Raw genomic sequence first — 20,928 nt, 5'->3', positions numbered from 1 at the left:
ACCACTACTCTCTGACACCTTCCATCCAACCACTGCTGAATCCATTTCACTACCTCCTTATTTATACCTAATTCCTCCACCTTTTTTCCTAACCTCCTGTGGGGAACTTTGTCAAAAGCTTTACTAAAGTCCAAATAGACAACATCCACAGCTTTCCCTTCATCAACCTTTTTTGTAACCCCCTCGAAGAACTCAATCAGGTTTGTCAAGCATGATCTACCCCTGACAAAACCATGCTGATTACTCCCTATCAGTCCTTGTACGTCCAAAAATTTGTAAATAGCATCCCTCAGAACACTTTCCATCAACTTGCCCAGTTTCCACGTTATGTAAACACAAAGCATCATTGCTTCCTGTGGATGTGCTATCAATCTGCTTCCTGGAGTAGAACAGTGATGGTCGGTGATGACACATTTGGAGAGAATAATATATCCCTTGCATCCTTTGAAAACAAGTTAGTTACGCATTTTAAACTGTTTAGTTATCTATTTTTAGGGCTAATTATGGCATGAGAGATTAAAGAGCTGCTGGTGTGGACTGGAGGAGAGCGGGGAGCAGTCAGTACTGGGTCCAACTGCCCAGTCCAACTGCCGTGGGCTCTGTACAGGCTTTAATCGGCCTGGAAATGGAGGTGATGGTGGTTTTATTTTAAAATACTGCAACAGCGGGGTCCGCGCCCAAGATGGCGGCCCCTATGATCAGCAGCAGCCACGAGGGGACGCAGACTCTGGGGAAGCAGAGGATTGTTGCGGGGGACCCAAAAGTGGGGAGGCCATCCCCTGTTTAAGGAGGAGAAGACCCACGGGACGGTGACCGACCATGGCGGTGGACCAGTGAGGGGCTGCGCGGCCGGAGAACGCGCAGGCCACAGGCGACTGTGATCGAGGGATTCACACTGCTGCGGACTTCTGGAGACTGGCTGAAGAGGTATCAAGTATCGGAACTGGGATGCGAGAGGGTGACGAGGGCGCTGAAGGGTTCCTGATGTAGCGTTGTATTGTTGTATGTCAGAGGTTCAGATGTGGAGCTCGGGCTGCTGAAGGTTTGGACTGGTCTCCGTGTGGCTGGAGTGGGAGCTTTGGAGGCTCTCGGTGACCTTGAGGGGGCTCTCTTTTGGTTCTCTTTCTCTGACTGTAAGAGGTGCTTCAGGCAATTTCTGCCGATGGCAAATTTGTCTGCCTTAGGGAGACAAAAACACAATTGTGTAATATTGCACTGTCTTTATTATGTCAATAATTTGAATCTTGAACTCCTTCACTGCTGTTCTCTGTCAATGAATGGCTGGATTTGTGGTAAACTTCTCAGTCTATCCTTGTTCTTAAATACGTGGCTTTTACACATAAAGAATGTTATTTTTGAGTGGTCAATTTTAACACTTATCTTCCACCCTGTGTACAGATATCGTCGCATGTTTAGCAAAGTACCGTAGGTGCGGTAGTTATGGAGGCTGAACGCAAGTCGTCGTCGGCTGTGACGCAAGGCGTCACTGAGTCGACGTCGTCAGTGACGTTATAATCTTGTATCCAAAAAAGGCCCAAGACAGAAGAGCAAAATGGCGTGATCAGAATGTGTCGTCGCGCGTCATCATTGAGTCATACTCACCAGCCCATGGTTGAGGACCGCCTGCAGTTCAGTTTAGAGTTCAGGCAGTCTGCAAAGTTGTCTCGGGGAGGTGCAGGTAAAACTGTTGGAATGGGCACGAGTCACTCATTTCCCTTCCTATCTTTTTCCACAGACTGCATTCTGGGAATTTAGGAATCATTTCCCAGAATGCAGTGGCTGTGTGTCAAAACCATAACTGATTTGTTGCTGAGGTTTTTATAAAACTTGCACAAGCTGATTCAGTTGTACAAAATCATAGAGTTGTACAAGACAGGAAAGGTTTTTTATGTGCTGACCAGGATTCCATTTGCACCCATGAGGCCCCTTTACCCTAATTTCCTTTCCTTTCCATTCCCCTTTCTAAATGTGTTTTAAATGTTCCCATTGTATCAGTCTCCGCTTCATTTTCTGGCAGCTCGTTGCAGATATCAGCACCCTTTGTATGAAAATGTCCTTCCTTCCTTCCACTTCTTCCTCTCTCATCTTAAACCTGTGCCCCACACAACACCCAAAAGGGCCGGAGAAACTCAGCACCGAGTGTAGGAGTAAAGGTAACCAACATTTCAGGCTGGAGTTCTTCGTGACAAATCAGGAAATTGTAGTAGAAGTCCAAATTAAAAAAAAGATGTGGGGGGGGGGGATGGTTGGGGGAAGAGGAGAGGAGGGAGGAAGGGGAGGGGGAGAAGCAAAGCTAACAAGTGAAATCCGGAAGTCTGCGAACTGTAGTCAAAGGATGCGAGGGTAGCGGAGAAAGAAGCTGAGAAGTGGTGGGGGAGAAGGAGAGAATGGATGCCTTGAGGCCTGCTACGTTTCTCCAGCACTTTTGTGCATTGCACTCGGCCCCGCCATCTCCAGATGTTCTAGTTTAACTTAAATCTCTGCCCTCTAGTTTCGAAAACCCTCACCCAAGGAGAAATGAGTCTGACTGTCTGGCCGACCAGTGCCTCTCTTACTTGAATAAACCCGTAAGGTCATCCTTCAGCTACCACGGTAATTAACTGGCCTAACCATTCTCTCCTCATAGCCATACCCTCCATTCTGTTCTCCACTCTTTCTAACGCAACCACATTCTCCCTTGCATCCAAAGATGCGCCCTGGAGATTTATCCACCTTAACGTACACCAATATCTCCAACATTTCCTCTTGCCTGATCCAGAATATCAGTGCACCTTCTCCCTAACACTGCATGCTCCACTTCTTCCCCGGTGAATACAAATGAGAAGTACAGTTGTCCGGAATTCAAGCAACCGGGACCCTCAAGCAACTGGCAAAATAAAAATTGTGGGAAATAAATAGGTTGAACATAGGGTAGTTCAAAATCGGTGCACCTCACTGTTCGCCAATCATGCATTCTCAAGCAATCCCCATAGGATACCAGAGATCTTACTGTAGTAATTTAGGACCTTGCTTATATCCCTGGCTTTACATAGATTTAGTCTGTTGGCCCTGAAGGGAGAACTTGATGGAATGCTCCAGCTTGGAATTCTGGTCATTTTTTATCTCCCACTGATGGTGCACGACCCGTTGAGTTCCTCCAGCTGATTGTGTTTAGCTTTAGATATCAGCATTTTCAGTCTCCTGTGTGCACCCAGGGACCTCCTCTTTCTCTAACTCGAACACGTCTACCTAAGATGCGAGATCTTCCTTAATCTGCTTTTGCTGAGCCCTTCCATGTCCTATTTTTGCCCTTCTAATTTTGTTCTAAATTTCTCAAAGAACAGGGTTGTGTCGACCCATATACAGGTATTCCTTTAAAAAAAAGTACTAAATCCATCCAACCTCATAACCCTCTACTCTTCTTTCATCCATGAGCCTAAGAGTCTCTTAAATGCCCTGAAACTCTTTTGAGACCGAATATCTTACCTTAAAATACAATCCTTCTTATTTCTGATCAAAACTTAAATTTCCTCTGAAAGAAGATGGAATCTTCTTTGCTTTATCTTTACAGGAAAATGCTGGCTCTTATCACTTGCTATCTTACCTTGAAACACCTCCAACTTATTGCATGTTGCTTTTCACTTTTTCAGCAGTTCTCAGTCTTCTTTCATCAGGCCCTGCCTTCCACAGTTGAGCGGAGTTAAATGAGAAAGTCTGCAGAAGTGGGGTCAAGCGCAATGCGCATAAGTGCTGGAGAAACTCAGCTGGTCACGCTGCGTCCGCAGGAAGCAAAGGGGAGCCAATGCTTTGGTGTGAGCACAAAACAGACAGGTACCTGAATAAAAAGATGGGATGGGGAGGAGAGGAGGAAGGGGTTCTTTCCCCATCCCTCTATCCCCTTTTCTCCAACTCCCCACCCCCTTGCCTTCCCTCTCCATTCAGAGAGCTACCCTATCCCCATCACTTCTCTGGGTTTTTTTTCCTCTTCTACACCCCCACCTCTACCCATCTTATCTGTTAGCTTGTGCTCCTCCCCCTGCGCCTTCCTTCTCCCCCCCCACCCACATTTTTATTCAACGCCTACCTGTTGTTTGCTCATTGCTTGACGAAGGGCCTAGGCCTGAAATGTTGGTACCCTTTGCTTCCTGTGGATGCCTGCTGTTTTTCTCCAGCACATTTGTCTATTACTCTGTAGAGCCCTCCCTCAATTTAAGACCTTACCCCTTGGACCAATCTTCCTCCATATCTACCTTTAAACTTACTGAACTATGGTTGTTGTTTCCAAAGGATTCCCTAAGATAAAGCTGATCACAGTTCCTAGCAGAACTCTACAAACGGTTTCAAAAATCCCTCCTGAATTCACTTGCACAAATTCCACTCCATCTAAGGTTTTTACGCAGAGAGTTCTGGGGGCCAGGAATGCCTTGCCAAGGGTGGTGGGGAGGCATTTAGGAGACTCTTACAAGGCACACGGATGGAATGAAAATAGAGGGTTAAGAGGTAGGAAAGGTTTAGTGCTTTTTTTGATGAATATGTGGGTCAGTACAACATTGAGGGCCGAAGGGCTGTACTGTGTTGTAGTATTCTATGTTCTAGCCTTTGCACTATGGTAACCACAGTCATTATTGGGAAGTTCAAATCCCCCACTACCACAACAAAGTGCTTTTACCCCTAAGTATGATTTGCCAACAAAGCTGCTCTTCACATTGCTGTTCACCATTGGGAAATCACCCATTTTGCTTTGATCATGCTCATTGGCTGATCCCTCCAGGTTATCCTCCCCGAGAGCTGCCGTGATGTTCTCCCTGATCAGTAGTCTCACACCCTCTCCTCTTATGTACCCCTCCTTCTGTCACGCCTGTAACTTCCAGTACCCCGAGACAATAAGCTGTCTTGGCCTCCACAGCGGTCCATGGTAGCAAATTCCAGAGGTTCATCACTCTCTGGCTAAAGAAATTCCTAGCATCTCTGTTTTAAATGGGTGCCCTTCAATCCTGAAGTTGTTCCTAGGCTCTCCCACCACGGGAAACAACTTTGCCACATCTACTCTGTCCAGGCCTTTCAATAGTCTAAATGCTTCTATGAGGTCCCCATCATTCTTCTGAACTCGCAAGAGGTACAGTCGAAAAGCTGTCAGATGTTCCGCATATGCTGATCCCTTCATTCCAGGAATCATTCTTGTGAATCTTCTCTGAATCTCTCCGATGCCAGCACATCCTTTCTCAAATAAGGAGCTGAAAACTGTATCCTATACGCTAAAGGAGGCCCCACCAGGGCCTTATAGAGCCTCAGCATCACATCCCTGCTCTTATATCCTACTCCTCTAGATATGAATGCCAACATTGCATTCATTTTCTTCGCCACTGGCTCAACCTGGAGTTTAATCTTTAGGGCATGAAATAAAATACAAAAGTATGAAGACACTGTGGTTGAAGTAAAAACATAATGTTTTATACAGCAAAGATAAAGATAGATAACCAACATTTAGGGCTTGAGCCCTGGACTCCATGTCACTTTGCATCTCCAAATTTTGAATTTTCTCTCCATCCAAAAAATAGTCTGCCCTTTTAACTCTTCTACCAGAGACCTTGACTATACACTTTCTAGCATTTTGCCATTTCGTTGCCCATTCTCCTAATCTAAGTCTCTCCATTTTCCTCCTCACTACCTGCTGCTCCACCTATAATCTTCAAACTTAGCCCCAAAGCCATTTATTCCACATTCCAAGTCATTCATATACAGTGTGACCCCTGCGGAACTCCACTGGTAACCACGAGCCAACCAGAATAGGCCAAAATGTTGGTTATTTATCTTTATCTTTGCTATATAAAGTACACTGTTTGACCAGCTGAGTTCCTCCAGAATTGTTTTTTTTTATTTCAACTGCAGACCTTTCAGGTCTTACTTCAATTTAATTTTCTCACTGTTTCTTGCCCAATCAGCCAACGTGGTTTCTTTCCTGTAACTCCACATGCTCTCATTTTGTCAAGCAGACTCGTGTGCGGCACCGTGTCAAGGGGCTTTTGAAAATCCAAATCCTCTACTCCATCTCCTTTGTTCAGCCTTCTTGTGGTTTCCTCAACAAATCGCAGGAGGTTTGTCAGGCAAGAATTTTCCTTAATGAAACCATGTTGACTTTGGCCTATCTTGTCAAATTCCTCCAGGTGTTCCACAACTTCATCCTTGATGATTGACTCTGACAACTTTCCTATCAACAATGTTGGGTTAACAGGTCTAGAATTTTCTTTCTGCTGCCTCCTTCCCTTTTAAAATAGTGGAGTGACCTTTGAAATTTTTCCAGTACTCCAGAACTGTACGTGAATCTCTTGATTCCTAGAAGATTATGACTAATGCCTTCACAAAATCTAGAGCTGCTGCTTTCAGAACCCAAGGGTGCATTCCATCTGGTCCGGGAGACTTATCTACCCTGAACTACACCTTCTGTCTGGGGATTGTGGCTGTACTCTTCCTGACATCCTTGAAAAGTCCAGTACGCTCCTAATGTCACAGTGAAGACTGATGTGAAATACTCATTCAGTTCCTCTGCCATCTCCCTATCTCTTATTACAATTTCTCCAGCATCATTTTCTATTAATCCTATATCTACTCTCATCACTTTTTAACTCTTAAAAACTTTTAATATCCTTTTTGATATTATGCCTTTCAAAATTCACATTTTCCTGCCTAATGAATTTTTTAGTTAAAATGTCCCACTCCTCTATCATCCCACTAATTTTTGCTTCTTTATATGTCCTTTCTTTGACTTTTACTTAGGCTGAGAATTCCCTTGTTCGTCATAGTTGTTTCATTTTTCCATTCAAATATTCACTTTTCAGAATATACCTGTCCTGCACCTTCCTTATTTCTCACGGAAACTCTAGCCGTTGCTGCTCTGCTGTCCTCCCTGCTAGTGTGCCTTTCCAATCAACTTTGGCGTTTATCTCTCATACCTCTGTGGTCCATTGGTGTACTGACACCTTGGATTTTAGTTTCTCCCTCTCAAACTGCAAGACAAATTCTATCATTTTATCACTATGGTCCATGCTCCTCAATGAGTAAAATCGTCATCCCGACTGGTCCATTTTCTCATTGAGTCTTACCTTCTCCCCAACCACCTCATGTTCCTTATTGAATTCAATCCTTGCCCTGACTGGCCTATGTTTCTCAGTGAATCTGCCCTTCTCCCCAACTGGTCCATGTTCTTCTGTGACTCCATCCTCCACCCCTCAGTGAATCCAACCTTCTCCCCAACCAGTCCACATTCCTCATTGAGCTTGATCTTATCTCCAACCAGTCCATGTTTCTCATTGAGTTGTCCTTCTCTCTGGTCAGTCTATGATCCACAGAGTGTCTGACCTCTGCCCTGACTGTTCCATGTTCTTCCCCCCGACCAGTCCATATTCTTCACTGAGTTAAACCTTCTCTCTGAAAGAAGATTATTGAGTCTGATACATAATTTGGGCCTTATGGAGGAAAAGAGCAGCAGATGCAATAGTTTGAAAGAGGAAATGGAACAAATGGATGTGGAGTCCGGCCCGAAATGTAAACTTGCAGCTTTTGCCTCCACAGATGTTGCTTCACCCATTGAGTTCTTCCAGCATTCTGATTCTCTTTTAATTGTTTTAATACTGGTCTTAGGTGCAGCACCAACAAGAATAAAGGAAACCTGACACAGTTTTGTATACTTTGATTATATTTTCAGTAATTAGCAGGAAGGAGTAGTAGGCTACAGATAAAATCGATATCCCATCGGTTATTGAGTGTTTTGCATCAGTGCATGAGGCAAATTTCAAATGCTTGAACAAAGAGCCTTTGGTGCAAGGAGGTACCATGTTCGCCAATATTGAAGTATAAAGATCCTTCTGACTTAAATTTTAAGACAAGTTATATACACATCAAACAAAATGTCAACTTGATGCAAGTCCAGTCACATGGATCTTTGATATATTGGATCACAGCAAAGTTGATGAGAGCTCCGCAGCAGTGTAAACAAGGAGGAAGGTAATGGGCCTCAGCAAGAAGCCCTGTCCACGTTGAAGGCAGAGGTTTATATCTGCCAACAGGTGGGCAACGGGAGCATCAGGTCCATTTACTGTTCTGGGACTATGCAGAAAAATACCCCATCTGGATCAGAGATTAAACTCGGCTGGTAACAGCAAGAAGAGATGAAGCAGTCCAGCTTTTAAATGTGATGGGCCTAAAGTGGCAGCTACCTCAAGTGATTTTCATGGATGCGTGAGGAAAATTTCTGCTCCAGAAAAAATATGTGCGAATGTACCAACTGGCATCCCCTTCAATGAGGTAAACAAGTGAGACTGTAAATCTGGAGAAACACACAATGCTGGCAGAACTCAATGGGTCAAGGAGAACCATGGAACGCTACAGCTCTGAAACAGGCCCCTTTGGCCCTTCTAGTCTGTGCCAAATCTTTTGTTTGCTTAGTCCCACTGACCTATACTCAGTCTCTAGCCCTCCATACCTCTCCCATCTATGTACCTGTCCAAATTCTTCCTAAATGTTAAAATTGAGCCTGCATTTAACATGGAGTTAGAATTTAACATGAACTTAACATGGAGCTCGGTCACATTTCCAAATGGTGACAATTGGACCGTAACTGCTTTCATTTCAGTTGACGATTCTGCTGGTTATCTTGACTCAAAAACCAGAATGAATCACGTGCACCTGTATTTATTTCTGACAAAAAAGGTGACGTTTTTCATCAGAACTATAGAACATAACAGCACAGAAGCAGGCCTTTGGCCCTTCTAGTCTGTCCCAGACTATTATTCTCTCTTATCCCACTGACCTGCACCCTGACCATTGCCTTCCATACCTCTCCCATCCATGTACCTGTCCAAATTCTTCTTAAATGTTAAAATTGAGCCCGCATTCACCACCTGAGCTGGCAGCTCATTCCACACTCCCCACTACTCTCGGTGTCAAGAAGTTTCCCCTCACGTTTGCCCTTAACCTTTCCCCTTTCACTCTTAACCAATATCCTCTGGTTTTTATCTCACCCCTCCGAACTTGAAATACCTTTATCAAACCTCCCCTCATTCTTCTACACTCCAGGGAATAAAGTCTTAACCTGTTTAACCTTTCCCAGTAACTCAGTGCCTGAAGTCTGGCCAAAATCCGAGTAAATTTTCTCTGCACTCTTTCTGTCTTATAGATAGCAGTGGTTGATATTTCAGCCCAAAACATCGACCTTTGTGTTCCGTGGATGCTGTCTTACCCACTGAATTCCTCTAGCATTTCATGTGTATCCCCTTCAATGAGATGGTAGAGCAGTGAAAAATACACCTATTACTGCCACCAGTACTCTCAGAAATCCCAGTAAGATCAAGATGTAACTCAGGTTTTTCAAACATCCAGTGTTGGGCCTGGGTCTCCCTCTGTGGATGAGGACAAGAGATTCCATGCAAGAGCTGGCTCGTTTTAGACAACCACCTGGCACTCCGTAATTCTAACATGCATGATACAAGAAACAGATGCCAGTGCCCCTTATGTTTCCACACCATTCAGTCTGATCACTCCTCATCTTCTATGTCAGCACTATTTCCCTGTACTCACCAAATATTAATTTTTCTTCACCTTAATATAGTAAAACCCCTGGTGTCCAGCACCAACAGGGATTGGTAGGTGACAGATAAGTGAGCATTCTGGTTGCTTGAGACTCACTCTTACAAGAATAAACAGTTTAAAAGACACAAATGCTATATTGTTCTTACACTGAACAAACTTCACGTGGACGAATATGTAAACCTTAAAGCATTTTACTTTATTTTTCAATACGTTCTTTGAAAACATTTAACCATTGCTGCATCTGCCAGTTCCTCACCTATCATGGAGCCACCCATAAGATGAATGATCAACATTGTAGATAATTAATTCCCCCCAACCCCCAAAAAGTTTACAGATAAAGGACCTTACTAACAGGAATAAGGAGACACTTTAAGAGAGTCACCCCAACAGGAAGTGGCGTCAATCTAGGCGATGCCATTTTAAACAAACACAACTTTATTCAAACAGCTGCTATGAGCAAAGCACGTCCAAAGCCCTCCGCTGGCTGAATACTTGCTCCCATCTTCACTAAAGGTTTACGTGTTACTTCAGAAAACATTCACTTCTAAAATTTTAAACTTTTAATTTCTATCTATTTATCTATCTATTTATTTATTTATCTATTCATTTGTTTATTTTCCTTGATTTTTTTTGCCGGTTGCTTGAGATTGCCGGCTGTATGTCACCGAAGGCTCTTAAAATCTTCTCCAGGTGTACCGTGGAGAGCATTCTGGCCGGCTGCATCACTGTCTGGTACAGAGGTGCCGATGGTCAGGACAAGAAAAATCTCCAGAAGGTTATTGATTCAGCCTGTGACACCACCGGCACCAGTCTTCACTCCATCGAGGCCATCTACAAGAAGTGGTGTCTTAAGGAAGCAGCCTCCATCCTCATGGACCCCACCACCTAGGCCACACCCTCTTCACTCTGCTGCCATTGGGAAACTGGTACGGGAGCCTGCAGACGTGCACTCAGCGGCACAAGGAGAGCTTCTTCCCTGCTCCCATCAGATACCTGAATGATCAATGAACCAAATACCTTTTTTGACTTGACATGCACTATTTTTATGTATTTTTGTAAGGTGGTTTATATAAATTGCACTGTGATGCTGCCACAAAACAAAAAAATCATGATTTGTTCATGACGATAAATTCTGATTCTCAATTCCGGATAACAGGGGTTTTACTGTATATAAAGATCTTGACATCGATATCTTTAATAAACTCAGCAATTAATCCTCGTGTAGAGAAATCTAAAGATTCACCATCCTTTGTGCAAAGAATTTTGTTCACAGCTCCATTATGAAGAGGTCACCCTTTATTTTGATCTTGACTTTGGTTCTACTCACCTCAGCCAATGGGAAGCATGAATTCTACATCTGTCTTGTCAGATGATAATAAACGTGAAGTTGAACTCGAACTCAAATAAAAGAATACGAGTCAATAGCCCCTTTAATACTGTGAAGCCGCGGTATTCCCCTTGACGTGACAGACAACGTCTTAGGAAGCAGGCTTGCGTGTTCACACAGAAACTTTAAAAAAAGCCGACTCCGTGAGTCAAATACACTCCACCATTGACACTGCCCCTCCTTGGAAGATCAAAGATGGATCAGTCTGGACCACCTTCGGTTTTTTTTTACATGGAGCTCGAAAGGTGGTTAAAGCCCAACTCCACAGCTCTGTGTAAAAGGGGTGAATGTCACTGCTTGTGGGATGGGCAATTAGTCCATGTTTATGCATCCTTCCACCATATGCTTCTTATCAACGTGCCTGGTGGAAGAAAATATTCCCTTTATGTTGTACCTTTCACAAATTCGGGATGGCTAAAGACACTCTAGAGCTGTTGGAAAATATTTTAGTCTCTCCTGACCTAAATCTGGTTCGCACAAAAGGTGTTCAAGTTCTGATGACCAGATAATCAATATTTTGTGCATTGGCAAAAGAATAAATATTAACCAAAGATAATAGAGATAACTTCCTGATGGATGAGGAAGTCCATCTCAGTGAGCTCAGTCCCCCTGTCACACATATTTGGTGTGTGGAAGTGCATCTGTGCTCAAGAATTGGTAGTGGGCTCCCCAATGTTTTGAACCCAGTGCTGATTCTCTGTTAACAGATAAAAGGGACTGATCATTGAAAGGGACGCAGATGGCGGTGAATTGTTGGGATTCGCTAACCCAGAGGGTTGTGGATGCTAAATCATTGAAAGTATTTTCAGCAGATATTTGATAGGCTGCGGTCGTGGTACAGAAGAGATGAGACCAGATGGTATTGTTTGGTGGGGCAGGTTTGAGGGGCCTGATGGCCTACTGCTGCCCTTAGTGCCTTGAATTCTTGTGTGCATCTGAACCAAAAAGACAATAATAATAAACAATGAACTAAAAAGAGTGTCCTTATATCTAATAAATCCCACCATTGTTACCACATGCAGTAAGTGGTGATCAACAATGCATGCATGATGTTTTTAAATATAGAACTATTTCAAGCAGACATCCAGAAATTATTATTGACAATTTAACAGAGTATAATATACTTTTCAGGGTATTGGCACTGATGAGCATGCTCTCTCAAGAATCTTGGTCAGTAGATCGGAGATTGACCTGTTGGACATTCAAGATGAATATATGAAAGCCTACGGCAAATCTTTGTATTCCACTATCGAGGTAGGTTTTGAATCCTCACTGTAAATTTTGTTTTGACTTAACTGGTTCCCCTTTTAGGTTTTGTCACTGAAACCTCCTGGCTTAGTAGATTTGAATTAGGGTGGCACAGGTAGCGAAACGGTTAGCGCAGAGCTGTTACAGCACCAGAGACCGGGGTTCAAATCCCACTCTGCCTCTAAGGAGTTTGTACGTCCTCCCTGTATCTGGGTTTTCCCCGGGAGGGGCTCCAGTTTCCTCCCACCCTTCAAAATGTACATTAATTGGGTGGCACAGGGCCTGTTACCATGCTGAAGGTCCAAAACCTTTTCCATGTGCTTCAGCTGATATCGTGGGGTTTCAGATTTCTCTAATATCAGCAATAATTTTAAGAGTTGAATTTTGCTCCATCACATTGCCGCCCATCAAACCCACTCACTGAACGAGGCTGAATCTCCCCACAGTTTTGGAAAGGATGATATGGCAGTGGATGTTGGACAGTAGGCACTTTCAAATTGCAGCATCCAGGTAGCCCTCCTGGAACCCAGGTGAGATTACTGGGCCTCCTGTACCTTTCAAATAGCAGCCTAACCTACCTGTTAAATCGCCAACCCCTGCAATGATGTCACACAGCCACAGGGAATCTCCTGTTCCCTGTGTGCTTTCTGATTCTTTCCTGTTTAAAGATCCAGAGTATCTGGGTGAGCCACTTCCCCTTTCAAGTAGATGGAGGAGGACACCTGGGTCAGTTTGACTGGGTTCCCTGACCACCTCTGAGGTGGGACTGCGACCCGGATAGATTTTCACCGTTCTTGTCCAGTTCGGCCCTTTCAAGTAGCCCATGTATCTTCAACCTACTAAATTGCCCAGTTAATCCCATTTTACAAGGCAATTTGAAAGGGCCTGTGATATTGGAGATATCAATGATCCTCTTCATTGAACACATGGGGACAGTCCATGCTCTGAGCAGAACAGCACTTAAGTTATCGTTTGTCTTTGGATTTTTTTTCCCTGGCTGGTACAGGCCTTGTGTCTTCTGCTGCATGTCAGTATCCTCTCCCACTTGCTCCACTTTAAGGTACCATTGTAACCTATCTATTAAAGGTTACAAGAAGGAATTCAGCAATAGCACCAATGCAGAAACCAGCTCAGTGAATCGTTGTTGCATTCTCCAGTAGGAGGAGTTGAATCAAAGGGCAGATTATTCTCTAAATGAAAAAAGACAAAATGAAAGAAGTACAAGGGATCTTGATTTTCTTGTGCATGAACTGCAATAAGTTAGCAGGCAAAAGCAGCAAGACGTTAAGGGAATAAATGGCCTGTGGCCTTTATTGTAAAGAGGGAATAGGGACATAGGATGTTTTGGTACAATTTGTTCAGGGTGTTGGTGAGGCTTGACCTGAAGTAATTTGCATAGTTTTGGTCCCCTGTCTAAGGAAAGATAAAGTAGCACAAGAAGTAGTCCACCATAAGATCCATCAGATAAATTCTTGGGAGATTGTCCATCAGGGGGCAGCACGATTGGCTTAACGGTCAGCCTTTACATTGCCAGCGATCAGGACAGGAGCTCGAATCCTGCACTGACTTTAAGGAGTTTATACACTCTCCCATGTCTGTGCGGGCTTTCCCCAGGGGGCTCCAGTTTCCTCCCACCTTTCAAAGTTTACTGGGGGTTGTGTATAAATTGGACAGCACAGGCTCATGGGCCGAAATGGCCTGTTACCGTCTACATTTAAAATTTAAAAGAGAGGTTGAACAGCCTCACTCACTTCTTTGAAGTTTAAAAGAATGAGGTGTGATCTTCTTCAAATATATAAGGAGCCTGAAAGTGTAGATGTGGTGGTGTTTTCATTCATTACACAATCTCAGACGAGGTACGTATCTTCAGGATAAGAGGCTGGTCATTTAGAAGTGAAGGGAGTAGAGATTTCTTCACACAGTGAGTGGTGGGTCTTTGAAATTCTGTGCCCCAGAGAGTGATGGAGTTGTGCTCATTCTGTGTTTAAAGTTGGTGGGGGGGAGATACATTTTTGAAAGATCAGAGATCGAGGGGTATGGGAACTAACTCAGAGGATGAGTTGAAACCTTAGGTAGATAACCTTGTCTGGAGGGGCAGGCTTGAGGGGCTGGGGAGGGTGCGTAGAGGCTGTTGTGCATATTGGCATCAATGATATCGATAGGAAAAGGAGTGAGGTCCAGCGGAGTGAATTTCAGAAGCTCAGAAAGAGACTAAAAAGCAGGAAGAGGTGACTTATACAAGAGGGGCAGGTTACATCTGAAATGAGTGTGACCAATATTTTGGTAGGGATATTTGCTAATGCATTTTTGGGGCTAATACTACACTCAAAGGGAACAAGTTTCTTGGACAAAATAAGGCAGGAGTGAAGAGGCATATGCTATGCTAGCATTCATTTCAAGTGCCCCATAAAGTCTCATTAACACCTCTCTACTCTTATGCACTATTCCACATTTGCTCCTCTAATTCCCTCAGCCCATTTGTTGGTCTATAATACACTCCCATTAATGTTTTCATGCCTCTGCCATTCCTCAATTCTACCCAAATAGCCTCACTGGACGATCCCACCAAACTGCCACAGCACTGCTGTGATGTTCTCTCTAATGAGCAATGCAACTCCCCCACCTTTGATCCCCCCTGTTCTGTCATGCCGAAAACAACGGAAAATGAATATTTAACTGCCAAACATGCCCTTCCTGCAACCAAGTTTCACTGATGGCATCAATATCGTATTTCCATGTGGCCATCCCTCATCCTCCTTATTTGCAATGTTACTTGCAATAAAATATATGCACTCGAGAGACTGTGGTCCACATATACTCCTTTTGTTACCATCTACCTTTACCTTCCCCCTCCTTCATTTATTTTTACATTCTGTTCCCTCCATTCCTTCCAGATTAAGTGTTCTTCCTCTCTGCTCTCTGATTCCCACCCCTCTACCGTACAACTCTTGACTGCAGGCCATTTGGTTTCAGCCCCGGTGATCTCACTTTTTCTCTCCTGAACAGAGTTGAGGCTTAAGGAGCAGAGGGGCTGGGTTGGAGAGGCTGGGTCATTATTCCCTAGACTGAAGGTGGCTGAAGGGTTTACAAAATGGATAAAGGGAAAGCTCGCAGTCTTTTTCCCAGGGTAGATGATTCTAGAAATAGATTTAAGATAGGAGGGGAAAGATTTAGGAGGGACCTGAGAGGAGATATTTTCACTTGAAGATGGTCTGTATCTGGAATGAGCTGCCAAACTGTAGGTGTCACCACAGTCGCAATGTTCAAAAGATATTTGGTTTTTCAATAGGAAGGATCTAGACCAAGTCCAATTAATGGGTCTAGCCAAGAGTACAACATTGGTCAGCATGGACATGTTGAGGCTATTCTGTATTATATTACACTTTGACACTAATAGTACCCTGGTCCATACGTTCCATCTCATCATCCTCAGCATTCAACAAATCATCCTTTACAACTTCTGTTATCTCCAACAGGATTCTGTCAGCAGGTGGGGTCTTTCCCTTCATTCCCACTTCAGGTCTGAAGGGACTGCTCCCTTCAAGATTCCTTCATCCTTTCTTCCATAACCACCAAGTATTCCACTTCTCACAGAGCTTTCTCATGCAACTGCAAGAGGTACAACACTTCTCCCCTTCCCACCGTCCAGGAACCTAAACCATCTTTTCACGTGTAACAACAGTTCATTTGCGCCTCTTCGAATGTGGACTACTGCATTGGGCGTTCACAATGTGATCCCTTCTGCATTGGAGGAACTCCAGGGGGTGCCCTGTTTGTTGTGCACCCGAATTCAGTCTACATCATGACCTGGAGCTTCCATTTTCCTGTCTCTTCTAACTCTTCATCCACCCCCATTCTAAACTATCTGGCTCATGAATTGTTTACAAGGCCAAGTAGAAATAAACATCAAGACCAATACCTTGTGTCTAGTTTTATGGACTGAACATTGAAATCAGCAATTTCAGGCAACCCAGCTTCTGTCTGAATCAGAATTGGTCAGGTTCTCCAGTGTTATCCATTGGTAATATTGTTACGAGCCCAGAGGACCTAAAACCCACCAGCAATAGATATTCACCAAGCTCCTATATATGCTTCTGGATCCAACTCGTAAGCTTTCAATACAGTTTGTTTAACAGTATCATAATTTGCCACTTGCTCTGTAGTCAAACTAGAGTATGCAATTTGTGCTTTTCCCTTCGATACACTTTGGAGCATAAGAGGCCATTTTTCTTTTGGCCCTCTTGAGCACTCAACAACCTTTTCAAAAAGCTGAAAATATGTATCTATATCTCCTTCATCAAAAGGAGGAACTAGATTTACCTCTACTAGCCAAAAACCTCTTCCCAGGAGTTACAGCCTCAATTCTTTTACCTCCCTCCATCTCAATTTTTAACTTCTCTAATTGAAACCGCCTGTCCCTTTCAATTTCCTCGCTCTGTTTTTCATCTACCTCTAACTCATATTTCCTCAATTTTTCTGCCTCCGCTCTTTGTTTTTCAGTTTGGTTTGCCTCATATTGTCTCTGTTTCTCAGCCTCTAACACCCCACGTTTCTCTCTTTCTTCTTCCACCCTCAATTTCTCCAACTCCAATTGCAATTCAACAGATCTATCCTCTGGGAAATTATCTAAGTCTTTCTCAACAAATTTTCCCTCCCCTATATAATCCTCTGTGTTTGTATTTTCCTCATCCAATGCTTGACTTCAGTCAGCTTTAATGCCTTAGAAATAACCATCAGTTCCTCTTTTCTCTTGCTCTGCAGCTCCACAGGTGATGGTTGTGACAAAAATGTATCAACATCCATTGTTGCTGTTTTTCCACACACAAGCTTTAAATTAGGTTGAAAAAAAAACCAATTAACTAATAAATTACAAAAACCCCAGAAGTTTAAGATCGCAAAATCCAATTTTCAATCCTAAAGGATGAGCCCCCATAATCTCTCACAATATGAATTCAATTTTTGCTTCTTGCTGACCTGCTGAACTATTCTGACAGCTACAGGCCCCTAATTTGTAATTTTTATGTCTTCCTTTTGTGTACCTTCCTGTCATTTCTCTCATTATCAAATATATGACTTTATCAACAGTTTATCAACCCTGACCTCACCCTATCTCCAGTATCTCCTAATATGCCACTTTAAAGGAAAAAAAAGAGTTCAGACTCTTTCTGGTTCTGTTAAAGGTTTTTCACCGGAACCAATTCTTTTTCCACAGACGCTGTCGCTCTGCTAAGCGTCTTGAGTATTTTCCATATTTTCACATTTTTCAAAACTATCTTAAATTGGCGATGAAGTTTTTCAAGAACCAAGATTCCTTTACTGATATGTAATAGTACGGAACACGTAATATTACACGAAATTGCCTTCTGCTTGCTGTAAGGCAGACAAAGAGTTGTTATTCTTATTGCCGGCACCCCTTACAGTTCGAGAGATATGGAAGCAAAAGAGATTTAGAGTCACTGGGTGTCCGTAGATTCGCTTCCAGCAACTACTGCAGCTTCTGCAGCCGCACCGTCTCCTGTTTGATTCATTGCCAACGTGAGCTCTCCAGATCCAGACCTCCGATACAATCAGGAAGCCTTCAGTGCCCAAGGCCCTTTGGGAACCCTTCTTGCCCTCAGTGCCCTCTCGAATTTCCAGCTCCGCTACCAGGTTCAAATGAGCCAGTCTCCAGCAGCCTGCAGTTATGAAACACTGCAAGTTTAAAGATTGAGATGGTTAATAAGTGATATTTTCTGAATAGAATTGATGGTGAAATGCACAATCTTGTTTAAACCATTTACAACAGGATGTTGTCAACGTGCCCTGAAGTCCGTAAGTCATTCAGAGCGCACTGCAGCCCACTTTGCATCACCCTCACACCAAGCGAGCTTCCGCTCCGAGTCCACGTCTTCCTTCCTCTTATCATGCATTTCCTCTTTGGGTCACATATTGCCAGTTCTATTCTCTCATCAAGCCTGTTAAACTCGACAATCTGCTTACTCTGGCTCTCAAGGCTCACCCCTCTGTACAAAGGAAGTTGGAACTGTAACAGGGGAGTAAAAACACACCAAAATGTCCCAGTCTGTTTGTGGGTTACGTGGAGCAATTCATGCCACAAGCCTACTCAGGCTATGCCCCTCCCCAACTCTTCCTCCACTACATTTTGCTGTGTTTTGACTGCAATCACAGCATCTGCAGACTTTTGTGTTCCACTCTACAACAGAGGAAAGCAAAGTCCTCTTCTGAAAGGCAAACTGCAGGAATGAAAGGATTTCCTTCTGCAGAGTTTTTCCTTTTCTTGCAATTGTTGGTTCGACGAGCATATTTTGCTATTTTCAACGGTGATTAAATGTATCGGCAAATTATATCTGACTATCATTATTTATGGTTTCAGGATGAAACTTCGGGGGATTACAGAACTACTTTGCTTAACATCTGTGAAAAAGGAAATTAAACAGAAATGGTACAGCTGAACAAATCAATGAAGTACTTGGATTTTAATATAGAAACGGCATGAACATTATTTGTGAAGTGTTTAATTAGAGTGAAATAGCAATCTAATGATCCTGTAACAAACCACTGTTTAGCAACTTAATTACCCAGTTTGAAATGTGTGATAACTGGCAAATTGTTCTCTGCCTTCCCTGGTGGGTGTTAAATTAAAAAAGGAAAAGGATGCTATTTCTAGTTCCCATTCAATAAACACTTAGCAAGTGAAAGGTCTTCAATCTATCCCTGACTTTGTGATAGAAGATCAGAAGTTTGTGCTTTAAAACTCAATATAAACTATAGGAAGCATACTGTTTATGCTTTTCTCTCTCAGTTAACAGATATCCATTCAGTTAGATATACAATTTGTTTAATTTGAATTTGTTCTCCATAATCTGACTGTTTTACTGATGTCTTCATAATGAGTGTCTGGATAGCCAAAACTATTCCTTCTGATTTTACGTTTAATGCATATATGCGCCCAGGTCACTCCTTGTTATTGAAGAACCCATCTCTGTTTCAATTAATTGTGCCCACTGTTACAGTAATCAGTCAGAGGTAATGAATCACTAAAAATGATGACAACTGATATGTCAAAGACAGTAAACATGGAACAAATGGACTTGTCAGTGTGCCAACTCCATAAATTATTGTCATTAGTGTTTTTCAGACACAATGTCCGGGAAAATCGCGGAAAAAAGTGAACATAATTACTGCCCGTCTGGTCATTCACACTGGGCTCCTTTTTAGATTGCAAATACCTGAGTGCAACAGTCCTGGGGGTTGGACGTACTGTCGAGTGGATGACTGACGATGAATTTTTGGGGGTACAATTTACACTGCAGGCTTCCTCCAAAATGTTGCAGGGGTCCTGCAGGATAAATTGCAGGGCGGGAATTGACTCCAAATTCCTGCACGTTCCTTTTTAGACGGCCCATGTAGGGGCAAAATTCCTTGATTGTGCCATTACATGCCTGCAGTCTAAAAACCCTTATTGAGAGCCTCTAAATGAATTAGTTATGCACTCCAAATTTGAACAGTTTTACTGCTCCAAATAACCACAAACAGTACATAACTTTTTACCTACTCTGCCTCGATAAGCATTCATCACAAGGAGCAATAATACGCTGGATTTTTTTAATAAAGCAAAAAAATTCCAGAAATTGTTCCTTTTTACTGATCTGCTCATAATGCTTTATATTGTGAAAGCAAACATGGATAGTAAGTTGTATTAGTTTCTCTGCCCTTTATTTTTGGAAGCTCTATTGATGCTTGTCACACTGTTTAAAAGCTTGTGCATTGATTTATTTTAAACTAGCACAAGAACTAAGATGCTTTGCTTTGTGCAGAAGAAATGATGTCTTGCTTCATAATTCTCTAGTCCATGCAAAAGTCAAGGCAAATCAATTCGTTATTTATGGTCGCCTGCGAATGCTCTCATACTTACTTGCAGCACGGTAATGAGCCATTTCGGCCCACGAGTCCGTGCCACCCAATTAACTTACAGCCTCCGGAACGGTGGGAGGAGATCAGAGTTCCCCGGAGAAATCCCACGCAGACACGGCAAGAGCATACAAACTCCTTACAGACAGCAACTTGACTGATCGTATTTGCCACCTCAAAAATGGTGAGAAAGGCAGAACAAGCTGTAAGAGTGGCCCTATGTGTACAGTCGCTGACGAGTGGAGGTGACCACTTTGGTTACAAAGATTGGCAAACATTTTCCTTTCATTTTGAACAATAATGCAATCTTAATATTTAAACCATAGTAGCATTTATGAGTTATTAAACCCGTTTTCCTCTTCAGAATAAATACATTTTTCATTTTGCTTCTTTGCTGTTATTTTAGTGGTGTGCTTGCTCCAGAACTACTCATCTGCATTTCTTCCATGATCTTCTGTAGTAACATTGATTTATCTTAAAGGAATGTGATGTATTTCAAATAAAATTGTTGTGAATTGTTTTTAATTGGATTGGTTGATTTTCTACAGCAGGTAACATTATTCTTCCGAAAAATGTTCACAAGCAAGGTATTTGCCATGCTACTGTGGTTTACTACACAAAAACAAAACTATTAAAGGGAGTTGAACTGAGACCAAAGGAACATGTTGTGAAGAAAATGAGAGAAGGGAAAACTCTGAATACACTGAACTTTCAACATAAAAATGTGCAATGGTCAAACATGAGTGTGGAAAAACAGACATCCCCGGTTAAGGGGAATGTTTTGATTTTTAATGCCATGAGATTTGGAGTATTTTGTG

General features: G+C 42.8%; 1 protein-coding gene across 12 annotated transcripts in view; it reads left to right on the top strand.

The window, feature by feature from the left end:
• The window catches only part of LOC138758187 (annexin A3-like), a 127,565-nt gene extending 106,935 nt beyond the window's left edge, over positions 1 to 20,630 (top strand). For all 12 annotated transcript variants that reach the window (XM_069926755.1, XM_069926760.1, XM_069926757.1 and 9 more), the window contains 2 exons: positions 12,083 to 12,205; positions 18,573 to 20,630. In XM_069926755.1, coding sequence (XP_069782856.1) covers positions 12,083 to 12,205; positions 18,573 to 18,632 — 183 coding nt within the window. In that variant the 3' untranslated portion in view covers positions 18,633 to 20,630. The remainder of the gene's footprint in view (positions 1 to 12,082; positions 12,206 to 18,572) is intronic.
• The last annotated feature ends 298 nt before the right edge of the window (positions 20,631 to 20,928 follow it).

Source organism: Narcine bancroftii, chromosome 3 (genome assembly GCF_036971445.1).
Source record: "Narcine bancroftii isolate sNarBan1 chromosome 3, sNarBan1.hap1, whole genome shotgun sequence".
Lineage (NCBI taxonomy): Eukaryota > Metazoa > Chordata > Chondrichthyes > Torpediniformes > Narcinidae > Narcine > Narcine bancroftii.
Note: the sequence above shows the minus strand (reverse complement) of the source record. Positions and strands in the feature narration are given on the sequence as shown.